We start from the raw sequence: 20,566 nt of genomic DNA on the forward strand, positions 1-20,566 counted from the left end.
ATTTAGCTTGCTTTCCTTAGATTTTGTTTGTAATGACTTGACTTGCGTATATTATATGTAATGTACATATATTGTAATTAAGGTTTTACCAAGCTCAGATTACCAAATTTAGCTAAGAATCACATTATAGTAAAAAAAGAAATCAACTGTTTTGTTTAAACAAAGAATTAAATTTTATCAAGTACCTTATTTAAGAATTCATAATACAGTTCTTTTGTTACAGAATTTGACTGAAAAATTGAATAGTTTGAGCTTACATTTTTTCAGGTCTTTTACTTGTTGACGGTCTATATTTTGACAAAAATCTGCTCAAGAAAGTGCTGATGCGCTAAATCACAAACAATGTTTCTTTAATTACTATATAAGACTGTAGAGACATTATTTATTTTTTGAAAGCAGGCAAGATGAAAAGTCAGCAATCGCCTTCGCCGGGAATCGAACCACGGACCTCTGGAATACCGGCCCAGCTTGCAGAACTACTACAGCACGAAGGCACGCTAGGAAGGCGGGACAAATGCCTTATAAGACACTCATTTAAGTCCAAAATCATTTAAATAATTTATAAAATATAATAACTGTAGCTGCTAAAGTAAGCCATTAGTTTAGTAAAGTTACATGAACTACCTTATGAGATGACGATAGTAGTCTTAACAGCATCAGGAAGGATAGTAATCTTAACAGCACCATTTCGGCACCAGGAAGTTCTTCATCACTTAATTCGTTTACATCGTTTAGTTTTATTTTTAAATTTGCCTATGGAATCGAATTTATTTCTAAATTTTCTAATTGGTAATACGATATCATTTCTTCATACTTATTCAAATCCAGTAAATACTATACTTATTCAAATACTACTATACTTATTTAAATACTAGTATACCTTTTCAAATCCAGTAAAGATGTCATATTAAAACTTCGTACTCAAAAGTAATATTTCATCCAGCTTAGTTCTTTTTCGTAGGACATACTTGAAGATCTTTCTTTATTAGGCTTTTTTTGCCACTCTTTCTTCAGCAAATGAAGCCATTTAAACCTTGCAGCCACATCGGAAAATCTTTTTAGAGGTCGCTCCTCGAGGTATGTAATCTGTGGGATCGTCCTTCCCTTTATAATGATTCCATTCAGCAGCATGAGTTCTGAATTAGAGTTTGGATATTCTTCGGTTCGATTCAAAAGCTTTTTTTATTTTTATTTTTTTATATTTTTTTGAAGTCTTCCATTGAATCCATTGAAGAGTGATTAAGAAATCACTCCATAAATACGCTTTAGAAACTAAGAAATGAATTTGTGTTTCAAATATTATAAAATTCTAGAAGCAATGGCAATTTCCATTAGTTCAAGTCATGGTATTATCAACCTTTCAAGTGCTGCAATTCTATATATCGCAGTTATGAAACTCACATAAATACAATCGTCTCGTAACACGTAACGAAAACACGCTACTACTCCGAACGCTGTACGTCTAGTGTCGGAAAATGTATGCAGTTCTAATTCTTTCGCTAGTTTAAAAGGAAAGGAAAAATATTTTCTTTCGATCGTGAAGTCTTTCAAGAGATGGATCTGAGAGTTCCAGTTTTCCCATTTTTACTTCATCCAGTTGATAATTCGTCGTCCCATCCTAATCCATTTCTCTATGTTTCTTGCAGTTATAATTTTATGAGAACAATAAATGGTGAATAAAATCCAGCTGGGTCAAATATTTTCCATGAAGCTTGAAGTAAGCTAAGTTTTGAATTTTTTAAATCATCGGTCATAGCAAGAAAGTGTTCTGTTTCATATCTAATGTAAACGTCTCTTCTTCGGTGTTCGATATTATTCCTAACACTTTCAAAGAACATTCTTTAGCGTCTTTCATTTAAGACATACCTCGTTCGCGCCAAAATTTTCAGCTCATTCGAATTCGTTCAAAACTTTCTTAAATTCATGTTCGCGTCTTCAAGAATTTCTGCAGTGTTCTGATTACATTTTAAAGTTTTATCTATTTTATTCGTACCGTAGAAAATTTCAATCACATAAAGTGCCGAGTTAAGCATTTTAAAAGTTTCTCGTTGCTCATATTTATTTTTTCGAATGTGGTATTTAATAATCACAGAAGGATAAACGTGCTTGAAGACACTCCAAAGGACACTTGAGTTACCCGCAAAAATTTTTAAACTCTAAAATATTTTTCGTCTGGAAACAAAGACTCTAGTCTCTTCAGCATTGTCAAAAATGCTCTTTGAATATCATTGACGAATGCATACTGATATTCGTGAAATTGTAAGATCACATCTAAAATTCTAGAATTCGACGTTGGTCCAGGAATTTAGATATTCATCTAGAAATCTGTGCCCGTTACCTTTCGACGATGCCGCGCAGCCGGTATAGTGGTTTGTCACCCTGACTGCCATAGCGACGAGCCCGGGCTCGAATCCCGGAGAAGACATGGCTGTAACTCTCCATCCATTCATAGGCGGCAATGGTGGCCATCTATTAGGTGCTTCCATAATGATATGGCCACCACTTCCGGCCGTTGTAGTAGCGCAAGGCTAATGACTATTGAATAAAGTGCCCTACCATTTAAAAAAAAAAAAAAAAAAAAAAAAAAAAAAAAAACCCACTTTTGACGACGCATTGAAATACTAGTCTAATTTTTGCGGTATCTCTCTCTGTTCTTACAACGGTTGAATGAGGCATATAATATAAGAATTTCTTTCAAAGCAGGAACAGCACTCTTCAACAGTACTCAGATTTAAGTACTCCGCAACAATGTTCTTATATTCATTACGCATTCAAACTCCCCCCCCCATTTTTACGCTCAAGTTATGAAATCTTCATTTTTTTACCGTGAAATTGTCAGTAAATTCATCTGGCTTTTATTCCTAGAATAGTTATTTGTATACATTTCATTTTTAAATTTGAAATTACTTTTGAATTGAGAAATAAATCCCCTCATTAAATTTCTTACTACCATTATACGCACCATTTATTCTCATTGATTGTAATTGCCAAAACTGCATTTTTATTTAATGCTATGCAACATTCAGTTTTCATAGCTGAAACATTTTGTTTAGAATTTAAATCCCGGAAAAAAATTCTACCCTAAACAACCATTCCGAACCAGGTCTCTCTTAAAAAACTGACGTTTGTTCCATTGTTCCTGTTCCCCCGAATGGATATTCAAAAGATAGGGGTTTTCCAATAAGACAACACAATCCAATTCTGAAGGAGTTACTTAAATTTGAATGTTCTTTTTTTTAAAACACCTGCATCAATTCATTATGTGGTATTTTAAACTGTAAGCAGAAATGTGAATGTAAATCTCTGTCAATATAAATTCAGTTAGAAGAGACTCAGTTGTGGTTTTCTGTTCAGGATCACTTGAATTGAGAGAGTACATTGCACTATGTCATACGTTTTCTGTACTGGTACTCTTGAATTTGAAGTATAAACTGCTAGATGTCCTTAAATAATGATGAGCATTTTCTTAACTACAGCTAATTCGTTTTCCAAGAAGATCTTTCTGATGCATTATCTAACAAAATTATGATTTCTTTGCTTTGAGAACTATCATTATAACTGAAGTTGTTTCAAGTAGAATTTCGCAATGATTTTCATTCCTACACCCTGCCGAAATCAAATCATCTTTTAGTTTCAACAGCCGTTCTGACCAGACTCCAGAGGAAAGAAGAACGATGGATTTATTGCAGATCAATTTACTATTCCCTCGTTTGCAAACTCCACAAGATTTTTTTTCCCTTACACTATTTATAAATGTACCTTTAGAAAGAGAGGACTAACACATCGCATTTTTCTAAGGTATAGCTACTTCAAATTTAGAATTAAATTCATTACAGCTTTAATATATTTCCATCATACTGGAGCATCTGTCGCGATTAGGGGTTACTGTATTTTGTTCTTCACTTTAAGTTTGTGCAACATTCGTGCTTTCAATTTTTTTAGTTTCGCTTTCTTTCGTTTTAAGGATTCTATTCGCACCCGCGGACTGTAATAATAATGCCATTGTACTCTCCTTGTTTCTCAATGTCCTATCCTGTTTCTTTAGTTTTGTACAGTTTCAGAATCTCTTAGTCAAGATAATTCATTTCCTTATCTAAAAGTTTCGTTAAAGGTTTATCAATTAAATTAACTAATATTTCGTTTTTGTTTATTTTGCTTTCTAACAGTTTCATAGTTTCCCTTACCGCTCGTTTGATAGGGCATCCAATCCTTCTCAAAGTGTCGATATTCATTTTAACATTTTAAATTATTTAGTTGGCTAATCTAATTTATTCAGTTTACTATCTATTTACTTATCTGTTTACTTAACATAAAAGCCTTTTCCGGATTTCGACACCATAAATTATGCAACCAAACGTAATACCGTAAATGATGCAACCAAAGTGAAGTTCACTTTGAATTTATCATTTCATCATCCAAATAAACATAATTATTTAAACTTCTCTTGCCTTACTTGTTAGACGGGATCGATTCAGTCGAAGATTTTAGTTAAATCTAAACTTTTATTCATATCACGATCATAAAACATCTATATCAAATCTGATTGGCACGATCATAAAAAATATATATCTCAAAATTTATATACCAAAATTTGATTCGCGCTTCACGTTCTTACTCACGTTCGACATTAATATCACCCTTCTATTGATTTCAGTGTTGTATTTTCTGTACTACCATTTATACTGAAGTATTTCAGTCATCACGTTATGTCACGTGAATGCATACTGATATTCGCGAAATTATAAGATCACATCTAAAATTCTAGAATTCAGGAATTTAGATATTCATCTAGAAATCTGTCTCCGTTATGTTTCGAAGATGCCGCCCAGCCGGTGTAGTGGTTTGTCACCCTGACTGCCATAGCGACTGGTGCTGAAATCCTGAGGTACTGAAATCCTCTTTCTGCATGCATTTTCCTCGTATGCAACGTCTTCTTTCGTAGCAGCTTTTCTGACATTTGGCTTTGTTGTCTATCTCACAGATTTTCTACAACAGCCTTCGGCTCTTATTTTATCTACAGTCTGTTACATTCAGAATGATTAAGTCCAAAATAACAGTTTGAAAGATATTAACATATTGAAATTTTTATAACATTTGGAAGATATTGACATAAATATCCTTAAGAACGACTTATTATTAAGAAACAATTAATTTTATCACTTAAAAAAATTCATCAGTTTATTTATTTGAATCTTTAAATGAAAATTAATAATTTAGAAAATTAAAAGGTATTTTTCATTATAGTTTCTTATTACCTTTTAAGTTAAAATAAAGATTCGCAATACTATCAGAGCGCAAAAAGCGCAAATACGTCAGTACAATTCAGACCTATAATATTTACGAAACGGACATGATTTATTGAAAAAATAGCTGTCACAATTAGGAAACTGGACATCGGATAACGATCAAGGGATATGCAAAACTCGTAGAACTGATATAAATCACAATCAAGAGATATATAAATCTCGAAGGATCGCTCATACGATCTTTAAATTTTGCATTTCTCTTGAAGTATACGATCAAGAGATATGCAAAACTTGAAGAATAGAAGCAAAAGCTGCTTAAAACTGCTTTTAACATTTGTTTTGCCCTGGTAATTCCATAAAAATGCAATTTAACACGTCTGTTGGACGAATACAAGTGCTCTGGCAAAGCACCAAAGAGGATCGCGCTTTCGATAGTAAGACAGCATAATGAAAATTCAGGTTAAAGAAAACATCAGTTATATATATATATACCCCTTGAATAAATTATATTCTCCTTGCAAGTGAAGAGTTTTTATAACCACTCCAAGTAAAATATTTTTAGGTTTCACACCTTGTCTTAATTACAAAAAAAAAAAAAAAAAAAATCCTTTAATTTCAAATAAATTAGTCATCACATATATAGCAAAAAATTAAGATAAGTAAAATTTGCATGCAAGCTTAGCTGCTTTCTTTTTCTTCCATAGGCATGAGAATTTTAGTGATGCTGCTTCTCGATACACTTCCAATGCTGGGGAACGTTCTACTCTTGTGCTTTTTTGTGTTCTTCATTTTCGGCATAGTGGGGGTACAGCTATGGGCCGGCCTGCTACGACAACGGTGCTATATAGAACTTCCTAAAAACGTTTCCTACCCGGAGTAAGTATTGCTTTTTTGGTATTCTATTAATTAGCTTTAAATTGTGTAAAACAAAACTCAACACTTGCAGTTATCACAATGCGAAAACAATCAACTGACTTCAGTAGAAACGCCTGAAGTACAATATTTATTATTAAATTGAGGACATTGCCAAAATACATTAAGAAATGGCGGATGTTTATATTTTTCCAACGCAGAAACGAATTATCAATGCTTAAATTTTCCTAGACAAGTTTTAATGATGCTACTTAAGAAGAGTTAATCCGTCCAGTTTTATATATACTTAAGAACAGCTAATTATATATATAAACACAAACACACACGCACACACGCACACACACATATATATACACACACATACATATATATATATATATATATATATATATTATATGCATTTCTTGAAATAAAACTACACTAGTATATGATTAGGACTCACTTAACCCAGTCGTTCCGATATCGGTATACAAATTTTCTGCTGATGAATTCAACTTGGAAGAAAGAATATGAATTAAGATAAATTCAGACGTTCTGAAAATGGAATGAAATTTCTTTATTATAAGTGTATACTAATGCGAGCGCAAACCAATTAATCGATATTTTTATATTTATAAATTTAAACATAAAGGAAAAGTTCTGGGCTTAACAAAGAGAAAATGAAAGTGGTGCCATCTGTTGACAAACATTATAGTGAAACATGAAAAAGCTAACCTATAAGAAATTTGAAAGCGTTGGGTTGGAATTAATGTTATTAACTAAACAAATTGTTATGAAATCTAAAACCGAAAAATCCTATTCACCACTGAAGAAATAAAATTTGTAAGTACGTTTCACAGAATCAAAATGAAAACTGGTTAAATGACCAACTATGATTAGCCATCGAAGATTTGTTTATTTCTTTATTATGAACATGGGATTCCCTTCTTTGATATTAAATTTTAATGCTCCCTTAATTGAAGAGCATTAAAATTTCATATGAAAGAACATGAGTTCAAGTTGGTATGTGGCAAAAGAAATTTTAAATTTAACCACATATTTTTCCACCATTTTTTTTTTTTTTTTTGTTTTGTTTTGTTTTGTTTGATAGGACACATTGTTTTAAAAATTAATTACGCATGCAGAAAAATGTGATACTTTGCCCTTGTATGGCCATGTACTGTCTTGATTTCGGAGTGTAGCTTTAAATATTTCCGATACCCGATTAGTCTATGCAAGCCGCCCGGATGTCTGGACCTGCTTTCACCTTCTAGAGTGATGTATAAATAAATGTATATTTAAATTCAAAAATTTGATTTTCTGAAATTATTTTACCTTTTCAGAATGTCTGAAAATTGCAAAATATAGGGAAAAAATAAATCGCACAACTGAGGAACCCTAAATGGAAAGTATAATATTTAGAGTTGTCACGAACGTTAGCAAACAGCCCCATGTACTGCAGCGCCACCTTATCGGACGCTATTCAAAAACACCTACGCCCGAACTAGTTAGTTCGTGTTTCGGCAGAGGACTATAAATATGTACTTTTTATTTTCTTTCGAGTAATATTTCTTTGTGTTACTTCTTGTTAGTTTTGTCATGTAACTTTCTTTATGTAGCGTTTGTGTTTAATTAAATTCCTTTTGTTAAATGTTAAAGTTTGTCTGGTTTAAATTTTATCAGTTTTGTTTAACAACTTTCCAGCTACCCGTGGTCACAACGCTACAGAGCAACATTAAAATTAATGCTTTAAAAACTCACGACTTAAACATAATTACATTACTCTTGTAACAAAATCATCCCCAAATTAAATACGTCTTCTGAAATGCTGACGTAAAAGAAGAAATGAATATTTAGACATTGATTAAATATAAAAGCAGTGAAAGTCAGTCTCTGTGTCATGACAATCTGTAAGAAACTAAGCTTGATTAGCACTGGCAGTTTAGTTCCACATCATTTCTCTGAGGCTAAACAGGCTTTTGCTTTTTTTGTGGTCATCTTAAAAAAACTTTTAATGAATGTCTCCTTTCTTTTAAACAAATAAAGCTACAGTGTTTACCCATTATCCATTAATTAACTAATTTTCTCAGTATACGAAAATTTAGTTAAATTTATTAACTTAATTATACAAAAGTGAGGCTTATTTCATTTGAACTCCATACTTTTATCAAAAAGTTATAATCTCTTCGCAATAAAATCTGCAACTGTTTATTCTAAAGATCCTCTATTTTTCTTTGATGTATTCATCTTAAAAATTCATGGATTATTAAATATTTAACAATGATACATCATTTGAATATTTAATATATTTGAAACACATTTTTACTGAGATTGAATAACTACGTTAATGATTTTAACCAAGACTTAATAAGACATTCTTAGTGGTTTAATATTTCATACATGTATTAAATGTTTACAATTTAGCACTCTTAAAAATAAATGAGGTTCAAAATTTCCCAACTTTAAATATTTGTTTAAGGCCATTACATTCAAATTTTAACAGTTTATGTTTTTCCTTCTAAACAAATCTCACTGTTAAAAACATTTGAAACGCTTTTAATCAATGTCTCACAGAGAGTTTATTTGCACATCGCTCTTGAAGATTAATGTCAAGACAAATATTGATATTAAAATTATTTTAGATCTAGGATTTTAATTAAAAGAAAATATATTTATTAATAAACTGCTTTAAATGCCCTTGAATAAATATACTATGAAAGAAAATAATATTAATATAAAAAAATAATGCATCTAGGAAATAATACTGTGTTAAAGCAATTTCAACACTCTCGTATTTTAAATAACAGATTTATATTAAAATTTATCAATGATTATAAATTAGATATGTTTTAATTATATTTCAGTATTTGAGTAATATGTAATCATTTGAGCTCTATGTAAAAATTTGTATGTTAATATTTCTGCATAATATATTAGCTATAGACATTAAATTGTAATGCTGTTCTGTCTATCAATGTATAAATTAACAAGAATTTCCAAAGAAGGAAATAAGTTAAAATCATAAAGGTAGCTAACTAAAATTCGTTTTACTGTGAGTATAAATGAAAATTAACGTCGAGTAAAAGAAAGAAGTTATATTGGAGTGTAAAAAAATTCTGTAATAACAGAAAAGAGCGACTGTATTTCCAAGGCCTTCTTTCCTCATGAACATGCTTGTGCTTCAAAGCGGTTGATCACTATCATAAAAGCGTTAGTTTTTCTTTCAATAAAAAATCTCATCGTTTTGTATAAAGGATATTAAATAAAGAGTATTACATACATTCATACACGTATATTAAACTACACACAACATTTATGTTAAATTGAAGACCAGTATTTATATTAACTGGTCTTCAGTTTAACATAAATGTTGTGTGCGGAATAGTATTTGTTTAAAACAAAAATCTAGCCTTTTTTTATTTACATTTCTTTTCCTGTCTTTATTATTATGGTAATGCAAATAATAATAACGATTTGTATTTTGTAATGAAAAAACTAACTATAGGTTTTAAACAGTGCCAATATATATTCCACCAAATTTAAAAGCGTAAAGTTACATGTTGATTTTTAAATAAATCAGGGTATGAATTTAAAATTCATTTAGTTCTGTAATGAAAATTATTTTGCAATACTACTCTATGTGCTATGGGACAATGATTCTTCGAATACCAAACAGTTGAACAATCTATTAAATAAACAATAATATAGAAGAGTAGTACACGAAATTCTCTGAACTTTTTCAGCAGAATTTTACACTATTGTTTGATAGTTTAGCTGATGGATTTCTGAAATTTCTTTTGGCATCTGATTCTCTTATTCTAGGCATGTCTCCTTCTAGCCATGTTTATTTTAATCTTTATGCCTAGACGAAAATTTCTTATTTGTGAGTCTGTTATTCATAATTATGTCATCTAAATACAAAATAATTGTGAAAGTCCAATAAAAGAGTCGCTTGCTATTTAATAGTGCTATGAAGATTTGAGCTATTTTCTCATTGTACGTTCATTATGAAACATGCAAACAGTGACAATTTTTAAGATGTTAAGAAAGAATGAATCATTTTCACCACTATCATGTACGCGCGGGTAAAGCTATTCTAAGTTTCTTCAAAATAAAAATAAATTTCTTTAATTTATTCAGAGATAAGCGAATTTCACACACAAATATGTACACTTGACCCACCAGCGGCCGAGCGGTAAAAGCCGCTGAACACTGGTAGTTCGTTCCGGGGTTCGAGTCCCGGCGAACGGGCTGGCTGCATGGGCGTTTTCGTGGTTTTCCCTATGTGTAACGTGGATACGAGCCAGTTTCCCTTAAAAAGACCTCCACGGGGCATCCCTCCCTTTCCGTGTAGTGCCTAAGGGCGGAGCACGTAATAAATAAATAATAATAATAATAATAAAATATGTACACTTTATTTACACTTAGATAATGCAGCATATAATAATGAGAGTTATTAAATAAACACCTGTAAAATTATCAGGTTTGATGCTTTCGTTTTAATTGCTGTCTTAGAACGTAAAAATCAGAATTGTATTCTTGAATAATCAAGATGTCAGGAGTGCCATCTCTTCGTGTTGTATAAAGGATTATTAAATAAAGAAATATTGCACCATAATCAAATTTATGCACTGAAAAGTAATGTTGAGTCATAAATAGGCATTCCGCCTGGTATTACTTTTAACACTATACAACGCTATCCATTGAAACAATTTTCCATTAATATATGCGTTAAAGCGTTTCAATTTTTAAATTAAATAATTCATTCATTCATGTGTGCAATCTTTTCATCACCCTGTATATTTCATACAATCTTTGAAATTTCAATACATCTTTCTAAAAAAATATTTGATTTTTATTTTTAAGTATGAAGCAATACTTTATCGTTAATCGCTTTCGAATAAAGTTTTAAGTCTAATCTTTAATATTATTCAATGATTTCATCAAAACCCTCTTCCGAAAAACTAACCGTTAATTGTTTTTCGAATAAATATATGCTTTCCAGCTGGTTAATGATTAAATAATGCTTCATTGCATGGTGCTTCTGGAACTATTAATTGATGCGAAGACATCCGTTAAGAAAGATTTCTCTTCCACGGAATTAATGATTCGTTTCATTCTATTTGATGATCCAACGTTCCTACTTAAATTTGACAATAGGAAGTGACTCATCTGTCTATCGTATAAAAAATAGCACTTGCTCCATTTTATGTGAAATAATTTGGTACACCTTTTAACAATCTTTGCCAGCAAAATATTAATGTCAAAAACGTCAGAGAGCATGAAAATGTCAAAAACGTCAGAGAGCCTGCAAATTTACTGTTTTTCACAAAATATTCATATTTTCAGACGAAATAAAGTCCTTTATATAGCACTTTCTTTTATTCGTTCTGTCAAAATACGAGAGCAATTTTTCAATCATTTTTTGAAATAAAAATTGAAGCTATAAACATGATAGAATAGTTTTGAAGAAGTACCCTTATAAAATAAAAAATACAGTAAATGATATTTAGAAGAAATCAATGTAGTTATTGATTTTGCTGTTTTATGGGGGTGTTGTCTTAAAATAATGCGAGTTAAATATACAGTTTGCGCACCTATATAACACCTTCACATTTTATTCAAAATTTTCAATGCGCATTCCCAAGTGCGGGCATTTTGCATATTATTCGGCCTATGTTAGATAGCATATAGTACTTATTTCCCCAAGAAAATCCCATAATCCTCTTGAAAAATAAGAAGTATGTAAAACGCGATAAGTGAAAGAACCGATAATGCGTTACCTTATACAATTTATGGCTAGTTTCCACATAAAGTGAATATAAGAGATCGCGTAGTGTTGCCAAAGTGTGGAGTTACGTTTTTTTTTATTACAAATAATGTAGATAGTTCCCTCTATTCAACTCTTAAAGTTCAGCTAAATACTCTGTAATTTAATGTTTAATAAATATTGTTTGAGTAGCTTAAATTTATACTAAAACATTTCATGGAGATTTCATGGAATGTAGTAATCGTGAGCCATAGGAAGTAACCAGGAGTTTTGAAAACAATAAATTAATGGTAACTAAAATCATCGAAAGTAGCGTAAGTGACTACCTTCACAGAAGTCGAAAGTTCATAGTTGGTTGTCTTAGAGAGATGTATGTATTACAGATAATTTAGAGAGGCAGAGCCTAAGTTTTCTTTGCCTATAGGCATCAAATACTCTTGCGCTGTGTTGGGTACAAAACCGGAGAAATTCCTGTGTACATACCTAGTGCAACTTTGAGATATTTTCTTCAAAATTGGCAGGAATCATAGACATTCGGCAGCAGTTTTTTAATAATTATTTCAACTGTATTGTTTAAAATAAATATTGCCGCTTATGTAATCACAAAAGCATAAGTATACTGTGTTTACTGTGGGTACAAAAGCATATCTTATTTTCATATTATGCAACTTCCAGTGAACTACTGGTTTTCCAGCCCGTTTTCCCGTCTTGATTGGGAATGTTTTCTTCCCACAATGCATAGTTCATTTACCATTTTTCTTGCGCTCGTAAAATAACTTCTTGTGATAATTCTTTCTTCACAAAAAATGTTAGGATAGACATTAGACAGATCACTAAGGTTACCTTATATGAGAAGTGTAATGGCAGTACTGATACTGGAAGCTTAACCTTCGATCTGGCAACACGTAGGCGTTTCCCTTTGGCTGGAAGGGTGAATGAACATATGTTGCCAGTACGAGTTTGAGTTGCGAAGAGTCACATAGTTGTTCATATAAATTTTTTTCGTAAACTTTTTTTTTTCTAATGCGTTCTTAAAGCATTGGAAAAATTTATATATATATATTTTTTTCTAATGCGTTCTTGACATAAATTTCGAACAATACTGTGCTATCAGATTTTGCTTACACCGATTTTGCCTGTTCCAGCAAGTCTGTGAAAATAATGTTTTGTCAACGGCCTAAATTTTCAGGTGGTTTTATGGTGTTTCAGAAGGAAGGGAATCTTATTAAAGACGAAACGTAAAGAGAGAAGGCCAGCAAATTCAAGAACTGGTGACATAATTGACATAATTTGGGATCTTGTGCCTTTTGATCGTCTCTTGAACGGTCAGTTTGACTGGAGAAGAGTTGAATCAGACCGCCATTCGTCAGATTTTGACAGATAAATGGGAGATGATGAAATTGCGTGAAGTTGTTTCGAAAAACCCTTTCGGAGGAACAAAACAACAAGAAGACGGACAAGTGTCTTTATTTTTTGGAACGAGCTGAAAATTATCCTAATTTCCTGGAACATGTCATTACTAGTGACGAGTCCTGAGTGTTCGATTACGACTCAGAAACAAAGTGTTATGGCCGGGAATGGCACACTTAACTCACCTAGACCCCCCCAAGGAAGAATGAGTAAGTTGAAGATAAAGCATGCTGATTTCTTTTCGATGACTTTTCGTCTACAAAGAATTGGTATCTCCAGGTCCATATGGTGAACCAACATTTTGCCAAGAAGTTTTTAAAAGATTTCAAAAAAGTGTCATACGTGTGAGAATAAGTATCAAGATCAATAGGGTGCTTTATCATGACAGTGCACTGCATTTTCAATTAATGAGTTATGGGCAAGTAAAAGCGTCTCTCTTATCCTCCCGCTTTAAGTCCATGTGACTTAACTAAGGACTTAAATCACATGAACGTAATATAAGACTTTTATACCAAAACTGAAAACCATCCCAAAACATATCATTTCGGCACATTTGAAAATATTAAAATGATAGTAACCGATTAGCCAAAGGCAATTCCTGTATACGAATTCCAGTACTACAATGAAGGATGAAAAAATGCTTTCCAACGCTGTGTCTTTCCAAGATGATTACTTTGAAGAAGGCGATATGAGACTGTAATTTTAATTTAATACAAAAATATTTAAAAAAATTGTCTCATTACTTTATTTACATATCTCGTATTCCTTCCCCAAAACCAGTATGCTGACATATCTGTGAATGATGTGTCTAAAAAATGAATCCTTTTTTTTTTAGATACTACGTTTTTAATTTAGAGCTACACGAAACAAGAAAGGTTTCTTAAAAGTATTGTACTAGGCATAAAATACAAATTTCTTCTATAATCTTCTTCTCCCTTGCCAACACATATAAATAATATTTTATTTTAGCGCAATTTTTCTGACACTATACTGTTATCAGAACTTCTTTCACTCAAGAATAGAAGAGAAACACGCCAATGTGACAGTCAAAATCGCAATAACAACCTTGTATTTAACGTGCATATATTAAAACACTCGAAGAGCCTGGTTATATGGATACTTATACGGATATATGAGGATATTTATTCCTACTCTGTAAAGAGATCACTCCTTTTTGCATTAAAGCTAGCTTTCCTTCACTTTCTAATATACAAAATAGGATTTTTTTACCTCATTCTGCTTCTTTATAGATTATTACAATTTCATGGTATCCAAAAGTAAATTTAATGCAGATTTATATTCCCAGAAAATATTCAGAAAATGTCTGAAATCTCTGGTATAAAATGTCAACAAGAGTATAGAGGAATCGTGAGTCCCCTAGCGGGTGGGGGAAACCTACATATAATTTCGATGCAACTGAAAAAGGTTTCTGTCCTTATTTTGTCTGTTATGCGTTTACCTTCTTTCCTTTCAGGAACGTTTCGCCTTTTTACCACGACCCGGATGATGACGAGTCGGAATACATCTGCAGCTTGGACAAAGACAGTGGGATGCACAAATGCGTCGACCTTCCTCCGTACACTTATATGGGTAAGACGTGCAACGGTTCTGCTGTGCCCTTTAGTAGCAACGCCCCCACCGAGACCTCGTGCGTCAACTGGAACAAATATTATGTTCTCTGCCGCGCAGGGAACAGAAATCCATTCAAAGGGGCCATCTCGTTCGATAACATCGGATTGGCTTGGGTGGCCATATTTTTAGTAAGTATACATTAAAAACTGATTCAGTAATCTTGGTTAAAAAGAATAAACAAACAGCTTATACTATATTTGAAAAACCTGATATAATGTCAATAATTTCTACTTTACAATAGCAAAAATACAAAAAAAAAAAAAAAAATTCTAAAGCTTTTCTAAGCGTCAATGAAAAAACATGTAGTAAATGATAATTAAAATAGTACAAATTTGAAAATTAAAAGGACATAATTTATGACTTATGTTATTTCATTTCAATTCAATGCATTTTAGCATTCTGAATAGCATATTCTGAAGCATTTTGAAGTTTATGTGAAATGTATGCTTGCAGTTCATGTAAATAGCATCGTTACATAAATTAATTTTATGATTCGCGTAAGCGTAACAATTTTCTATTAAAAGAAACAACATAATAATATATGCATCAAAACACAAAGATTTCACCACAGCAGAAAAGGGAAGTTTAACTGCTTCTTCCTGTAATTTTAGTATCTATCCTTAATATTAATCAAAATAATCTTTCCCCAAATCATTCATTTATAATTCTACTGTCAGAAATATCTCTTAGAACATTAGCTATGAATTAAATGTTAGTAATACATATAATAATTTAAAAATATCAAAAAAGAATTTTCTAATATTTTTAAGCTAAAAGTGTAGTACAAATTTTAAAAAACATTATAACTAAAAGTATTTCAGGCACTAGTTATAAAACTCACAGGATTAGTATTATTGTAATTCACGTGCCCTTATCTAGAATAAATATGATTAAGACTCCAATGTGAAATGTATGTGTGCAGTTATGTAATCAGCATCGTTACATAACTATTAATTTTATGATTCGTTAACTGTAACACTGGTAGTTCGGTCCGAGGTTCGAATCCCGCGAACGGGCTGGCTGCATGGGTGTTTTCGTGGTTTTCCCCATGTGTAACGTGTATACGAGCCAGTTTCCCTTAGAAAGTCTTCCACGAAGGCATCGCTCCCTTAGGCAGATAGCCCTAGTGTGCTTTGCCATAATTAAATACGCCACTACACACCACACCGTTAACTGTAAATCTAAAAGTTTTCCATATTATCACCTCACTCGGTTTGTCTATCTGGAAATTTTAGAGGAAATAGTTTGAAGCCTTCGTGTTCTCAGATTCCGATTCTCATACTCGTTCATTTATGTATTGCCATTAAAAATTAACATTGTTGTTTCGTTTTTTATTCATGCAACGAAAGTCTAAATGTTACACAATTTTGGAAGCATAACGTGTAAAAAAATATGAAATCGCATACATTATAAAACATGTTACAGTATATAAAAATGTGATGATGGTGACTAATCAGCTTTGCCCTGTTTTAGTTCAGTTTAGTATATGAGTTTATGTTAATTATTAAACTCTTACTTACTATTTTAGTTTATGTTAATTATTAAGCATACTTGTGATGATTAGTCCTAATCAATGCTTAGTCTTTTGTCACAAACGTATTTGTAATATTTTTAAATTAGGATAAAAAAATGCGAAATGAATAAATAGATTAGAATATGAAACTCAGAATGTGAGCTACAAGCGCATTTCTACTGTGCACCTTATAATGGGATACTGTTAAAACGTTGCAAAGTACTTTCATGATGAGATATTATTGAAAAATTATAAAGTGTATTGCCGCCCAACCGGTATAGTGGTTAACGTCTCTGACTGCCATGCCGAAGGGCCCGGAGGAGGCATTAATGTTAGTAAATGTATGGTGTCGGTGCGGCATGGCGGCACTCTAAAGTCCTCTCGTGTGGTTTGGTGGAAGGGGAGTGGGGTGGGAGACCCTCGAACCCGTCCACCCAGGATGCTCTCCATCAAAAATTGGGGGCGGAACTGAGCTAAATCGCACTCTCACTTGTAAGGTGCTCAAGGCTGTTGCCAACGATAGGTGTATTCTTGCGCTGCTTGCCATGAGAATTTCGTGGACTTGGGCTGACTACGTCAGACAAGTGATTGTATGTAACAACAACAAAATGTATTAATAAGTGCTCATATCATTAATACATTCGATTATCACAACAGAACAACTTCTAAGAGCAATGACCAACGCCTGAATATTTATAAATTGATTTTAATCGCTTATAAAGTAAATTTTAACAATTTTTCATGTCTGAATGACCCAATAATACCTAGTTAGAATAAAACTTCTGTTTTATATATAGGGTGTATACTAAAGTCCTTAAACGCCAAAATAATTCTGGAACGCAGAAAGTTGTAATTGTGAAAATTATGTGTGCCTGCCTGTAAACTATTATGCTATATCATACGAGACCGACTGCAGGACTGTATCGGAAATACTGAATGTAAGCATAATTGTGGAATGTTACATGTGAATCTTGTTTCATATGAGTGTAAAATGTATGTGAAATTTAGTGTAAAATGATGCATTACCATAGCTTCAAGATAAGTCTTAAAATTCATATTCTGTGGTGTCCGATCACCGAAATAAATATACGTTGTAGAATAATTAGGTTTTTCTGAAGCAGGCGATGTGAAAAATGTGCAAAGCCCTTGCCCCGGCAAACCCTGGACCTCTCGAATACGTCGCGTATGCTTCCAATAACGTGACGAAGGCATGTAGAAAAGAAGGAGGAAATACTTTATATATTCCCCCTTTTAAAGACAACTGGGGATTAGACGAGCCAATCGCCAAATATTGATGGTGACGAATTAGCGTCGCCCCCGTTTTAGTTCGGGCACCAGTTGTAGAGTCATTAGGTTTTTTTTTTTTTTTTTTTTTTTTTTTTTTTTTTTTTTTTTAAGCAGGAGACGTGAAAAATGTGCAATGCCCTTACCGGGATTTCAAACCCTGAACTTCTCGAATACGCGTGGAGTATATTCACAACAAAGGCAGGCAGAAAGAAGAGAGTAAAGGCCTTATAACGTTAAATGTCTTTGCAAAGTGTAAAATCTTTAAAGGAAATTTTCTTCAAAATCAGTGGTGAATGTGTAATTGTTTGGATGCTAGAAAGCAGATAGAATTATTATGTGTTGCCTCATTGAGAAGTTTGCAATACGGTTAGGGAAGATATGCGAATGCGTGAATTGTATCTTCGAGTCTAAGGATCGCTAGTTATTCCAGAGATCAGTACTGCATGATGTATCGGGAAGGCGGTTCTCGAGCAAGAGCTCTGGTGTTTCCTAGGTCGCTTTCATCTTACAGCTGCTACCATCAATGTCGCTCGCTTACTTAGGAATCCAGCAAGCGTTACAAGGCGTCTCCATTCAGGTAGGTCGATATTTGCAGATATGCTAGTGCTACCAGTGGACGTCTTGTCCTATACTTTAGCCCACCCACTCTGCAATATGACAAACATCAGTATGATGAGTTGCTTTAATAGGTGGTATATGGCAAATTTTCCAAGAATAACAAGCTAATCTATTTTGTGAAACAACCCATATTGTGAAAAGATTATCAACGATGATACTTATGCTATAACTTCATGCTGAACATACTGGATATATAGCGTGATTTATTGTCTAAACGCTATATAGATGGACAATGCAAAACTTGACCGCGGAGTGCTGTTAAACTGATACAACTGGCCCTGTTGGGCACTTACAAACCGATCATGGCAACAAAAGTTTCATCGTAACAGCTGGGTGGTGCCTTAACAATTGATGCGGGATTTGGAGCACTCGAAAGGTGTAAAACGTATGTTTTGCTATGTAATCTTAATCAGAAGAAGTTATTTGGAGCTATTTCGAACTATATTACCTAATTTCATTGACTTACCGCTAATTCATCTGCTTTCTGTGTAGTTCTAAAGCGATGTCCCACCATATCAGCTGGCGCAGTACGAAGCTTCTTGTCAACGATTTCAGGTTTAAGATAATCAGGCATGGAAATATTGTGGAGTGCCTCTGAAATGACTTCTTGTTGCCTTACGTATAAAACCATCTGCATAGTTGCAGTCCCGCAACATGAATGATTTATGAATCCGTACCATCCGTACGTATGTGATTTAAATAATAGTTTTAAACCTAAATAATTGCACTAAAATCTGGCAGTGCTTAGAAGCTAGAAATAATTAACCACCTTAAGAGATCATTTAACGGAAATACAAAAATAAAAGTAATTTTAAATATATTTTTGGTAACTTTTCTCTACTGCTACAGTAATAATATTTCCAAACATTCATAGATATTCATAGCTTTAAGAAGAAGGACTTCTAAAATATAACTCATAGGATTAAATAAACGTGTATACCTTCTATTCATTTCGCTGATTAAGAGATTGTTTTTAACATCTGATTGAAAATATATACCTTCTGTTTACTTCATTGATTAGAAGACTGATTTTACTTCCTTGTACGAAGTAAAGGAAGTATTGTAATCACGAAATATTCCGGGAATCATATTTCAACTAAAAAATCCATTTTGACGGTTATTAAATGCAATTTAACGATGTTTTTGCGTGCCATCTGTACGTAAGGACAGAATAAAGATCTCTTTTTCCCCAAACGAAATATAAAACTGACTTAAAAGGGATTCAAAAGAGATTTTTTTGTAGCGTCCGTATGTGTGTATTTATCTCGCATAACTCAAAAACGAGTAGCCTCAGAAAGTTGAAATTTTGTATATAGGACTACTATAACATGCACTTGTGCACCTCCATTTCTGGTTGCAATCGGCGGCACCAAACCTATATAAATATATACATATATATACACACTCTGTTACTTTGCTCCGTAAACTTACTATTTTTATTCTTAGATGTTGGTAAATTGTGCATTTTTCCTTTAAAAATGATTGAATAATGTTGTTCTTATTTTCCAGTTAAGGTTTTTGTGCCTCTAGTTAATCTGCGTGCAATGTAGAATTATCAATAATTTAGAAGTTGTTTAAGTGTGGCTAAGCATAATTATTTTACCATAGCAGCCCTATTTGTTTACATTTGTACCTTAGCAAAATAGTGATGTACCTTCAGTGTCTTTTTACCGAGTGGGACCAAAATAAACTTTTAGTTTTGTGCTCCGAAAAATCTGCCTTCTTTCACGCCGAATTTCTTTCTGGCCGAATTGCTTGTTTTTTGCGTTAACCCAAAGAGGTAGTTTGTCCAGAAGGGCTATTAATTTCGTTTTGGCATTTTGCCTCGATTCACTGCTGAAATGTTTGAAAATAAAATGATCATGCGATCTCTGGCGATCGTCTGGTAAGAATTGGAGGTTTCTTTCAGCCCACCTAACACGAGTGTCTAATATGTTTATGTATGACTTGTGAATAAAAATAAGAAAAACTTGGACGGCATTGTCTTTATGCGAGACTCGCGTTTATCGTTTAGTATGATATAATATTATTTTTTTGTAATATTGCCGTCGAATTGAATTTTATGGTTTAAGCGGGAAGAACATTATATTTAATAAATAAAGGTAACGCACAAAACGTTAAACTAAAACTCCTTTGGGCGTAATATAAACTCTGAAAACTTTCAGTTTTTTTAAAATATTTTTCAATTTTTAATAAAGATATTTTGAGATTTTATGTATTTTTGCTTTGTCGCGAAGT

At 32.7% G+C, this 20,566-nt stretch overlaps 1 protein-coding gene across 3 annotated transcripts in view; it reads left to right on the forward strand.

The window, feature by feature from the left end:
• LOC118190875 (voltage-dependent T-type calcium channel subunit alpha-1H-like) overlaps window positions 1-20,566 on the forward strand; it is a 401,335-nt gene that overhangs the window by 84,037 nt on the left and 296,732 nt on the right. For all 3 annotated transcript variants that reach the window (XM_085815548.1, XM_085815546.1, XM_085815545.1), the window contains exons 3-4: window positions 5,951-6,122; window positions 14,753-15,038. In XM_085815548.1, the coding sequence (XP_085671674.1) occupies window positions 5,951-6,122; window positions 14,753-15,038 (458 nt within the window). The remainder of the gene's footprint in view (window positions 1-5,950; window positions 6,123-14,752; window positions 15,039-20,566) is intronic.

The sequence above is a fragment of the Stegodyphus dumicola genome, chromosome 4 (genome assembly GCF_044657685.1).
Source record: "Stegodyphus dumicola isolate Sdum_Otavi_A_Nest chromosome 4, ASM4465768v1".
NCBI lineage: Eukaryota > Metazoa > Arthropoda > Arachnida > Araneae > Eresidae > Stegodyphus > Stegodyphus dumicola.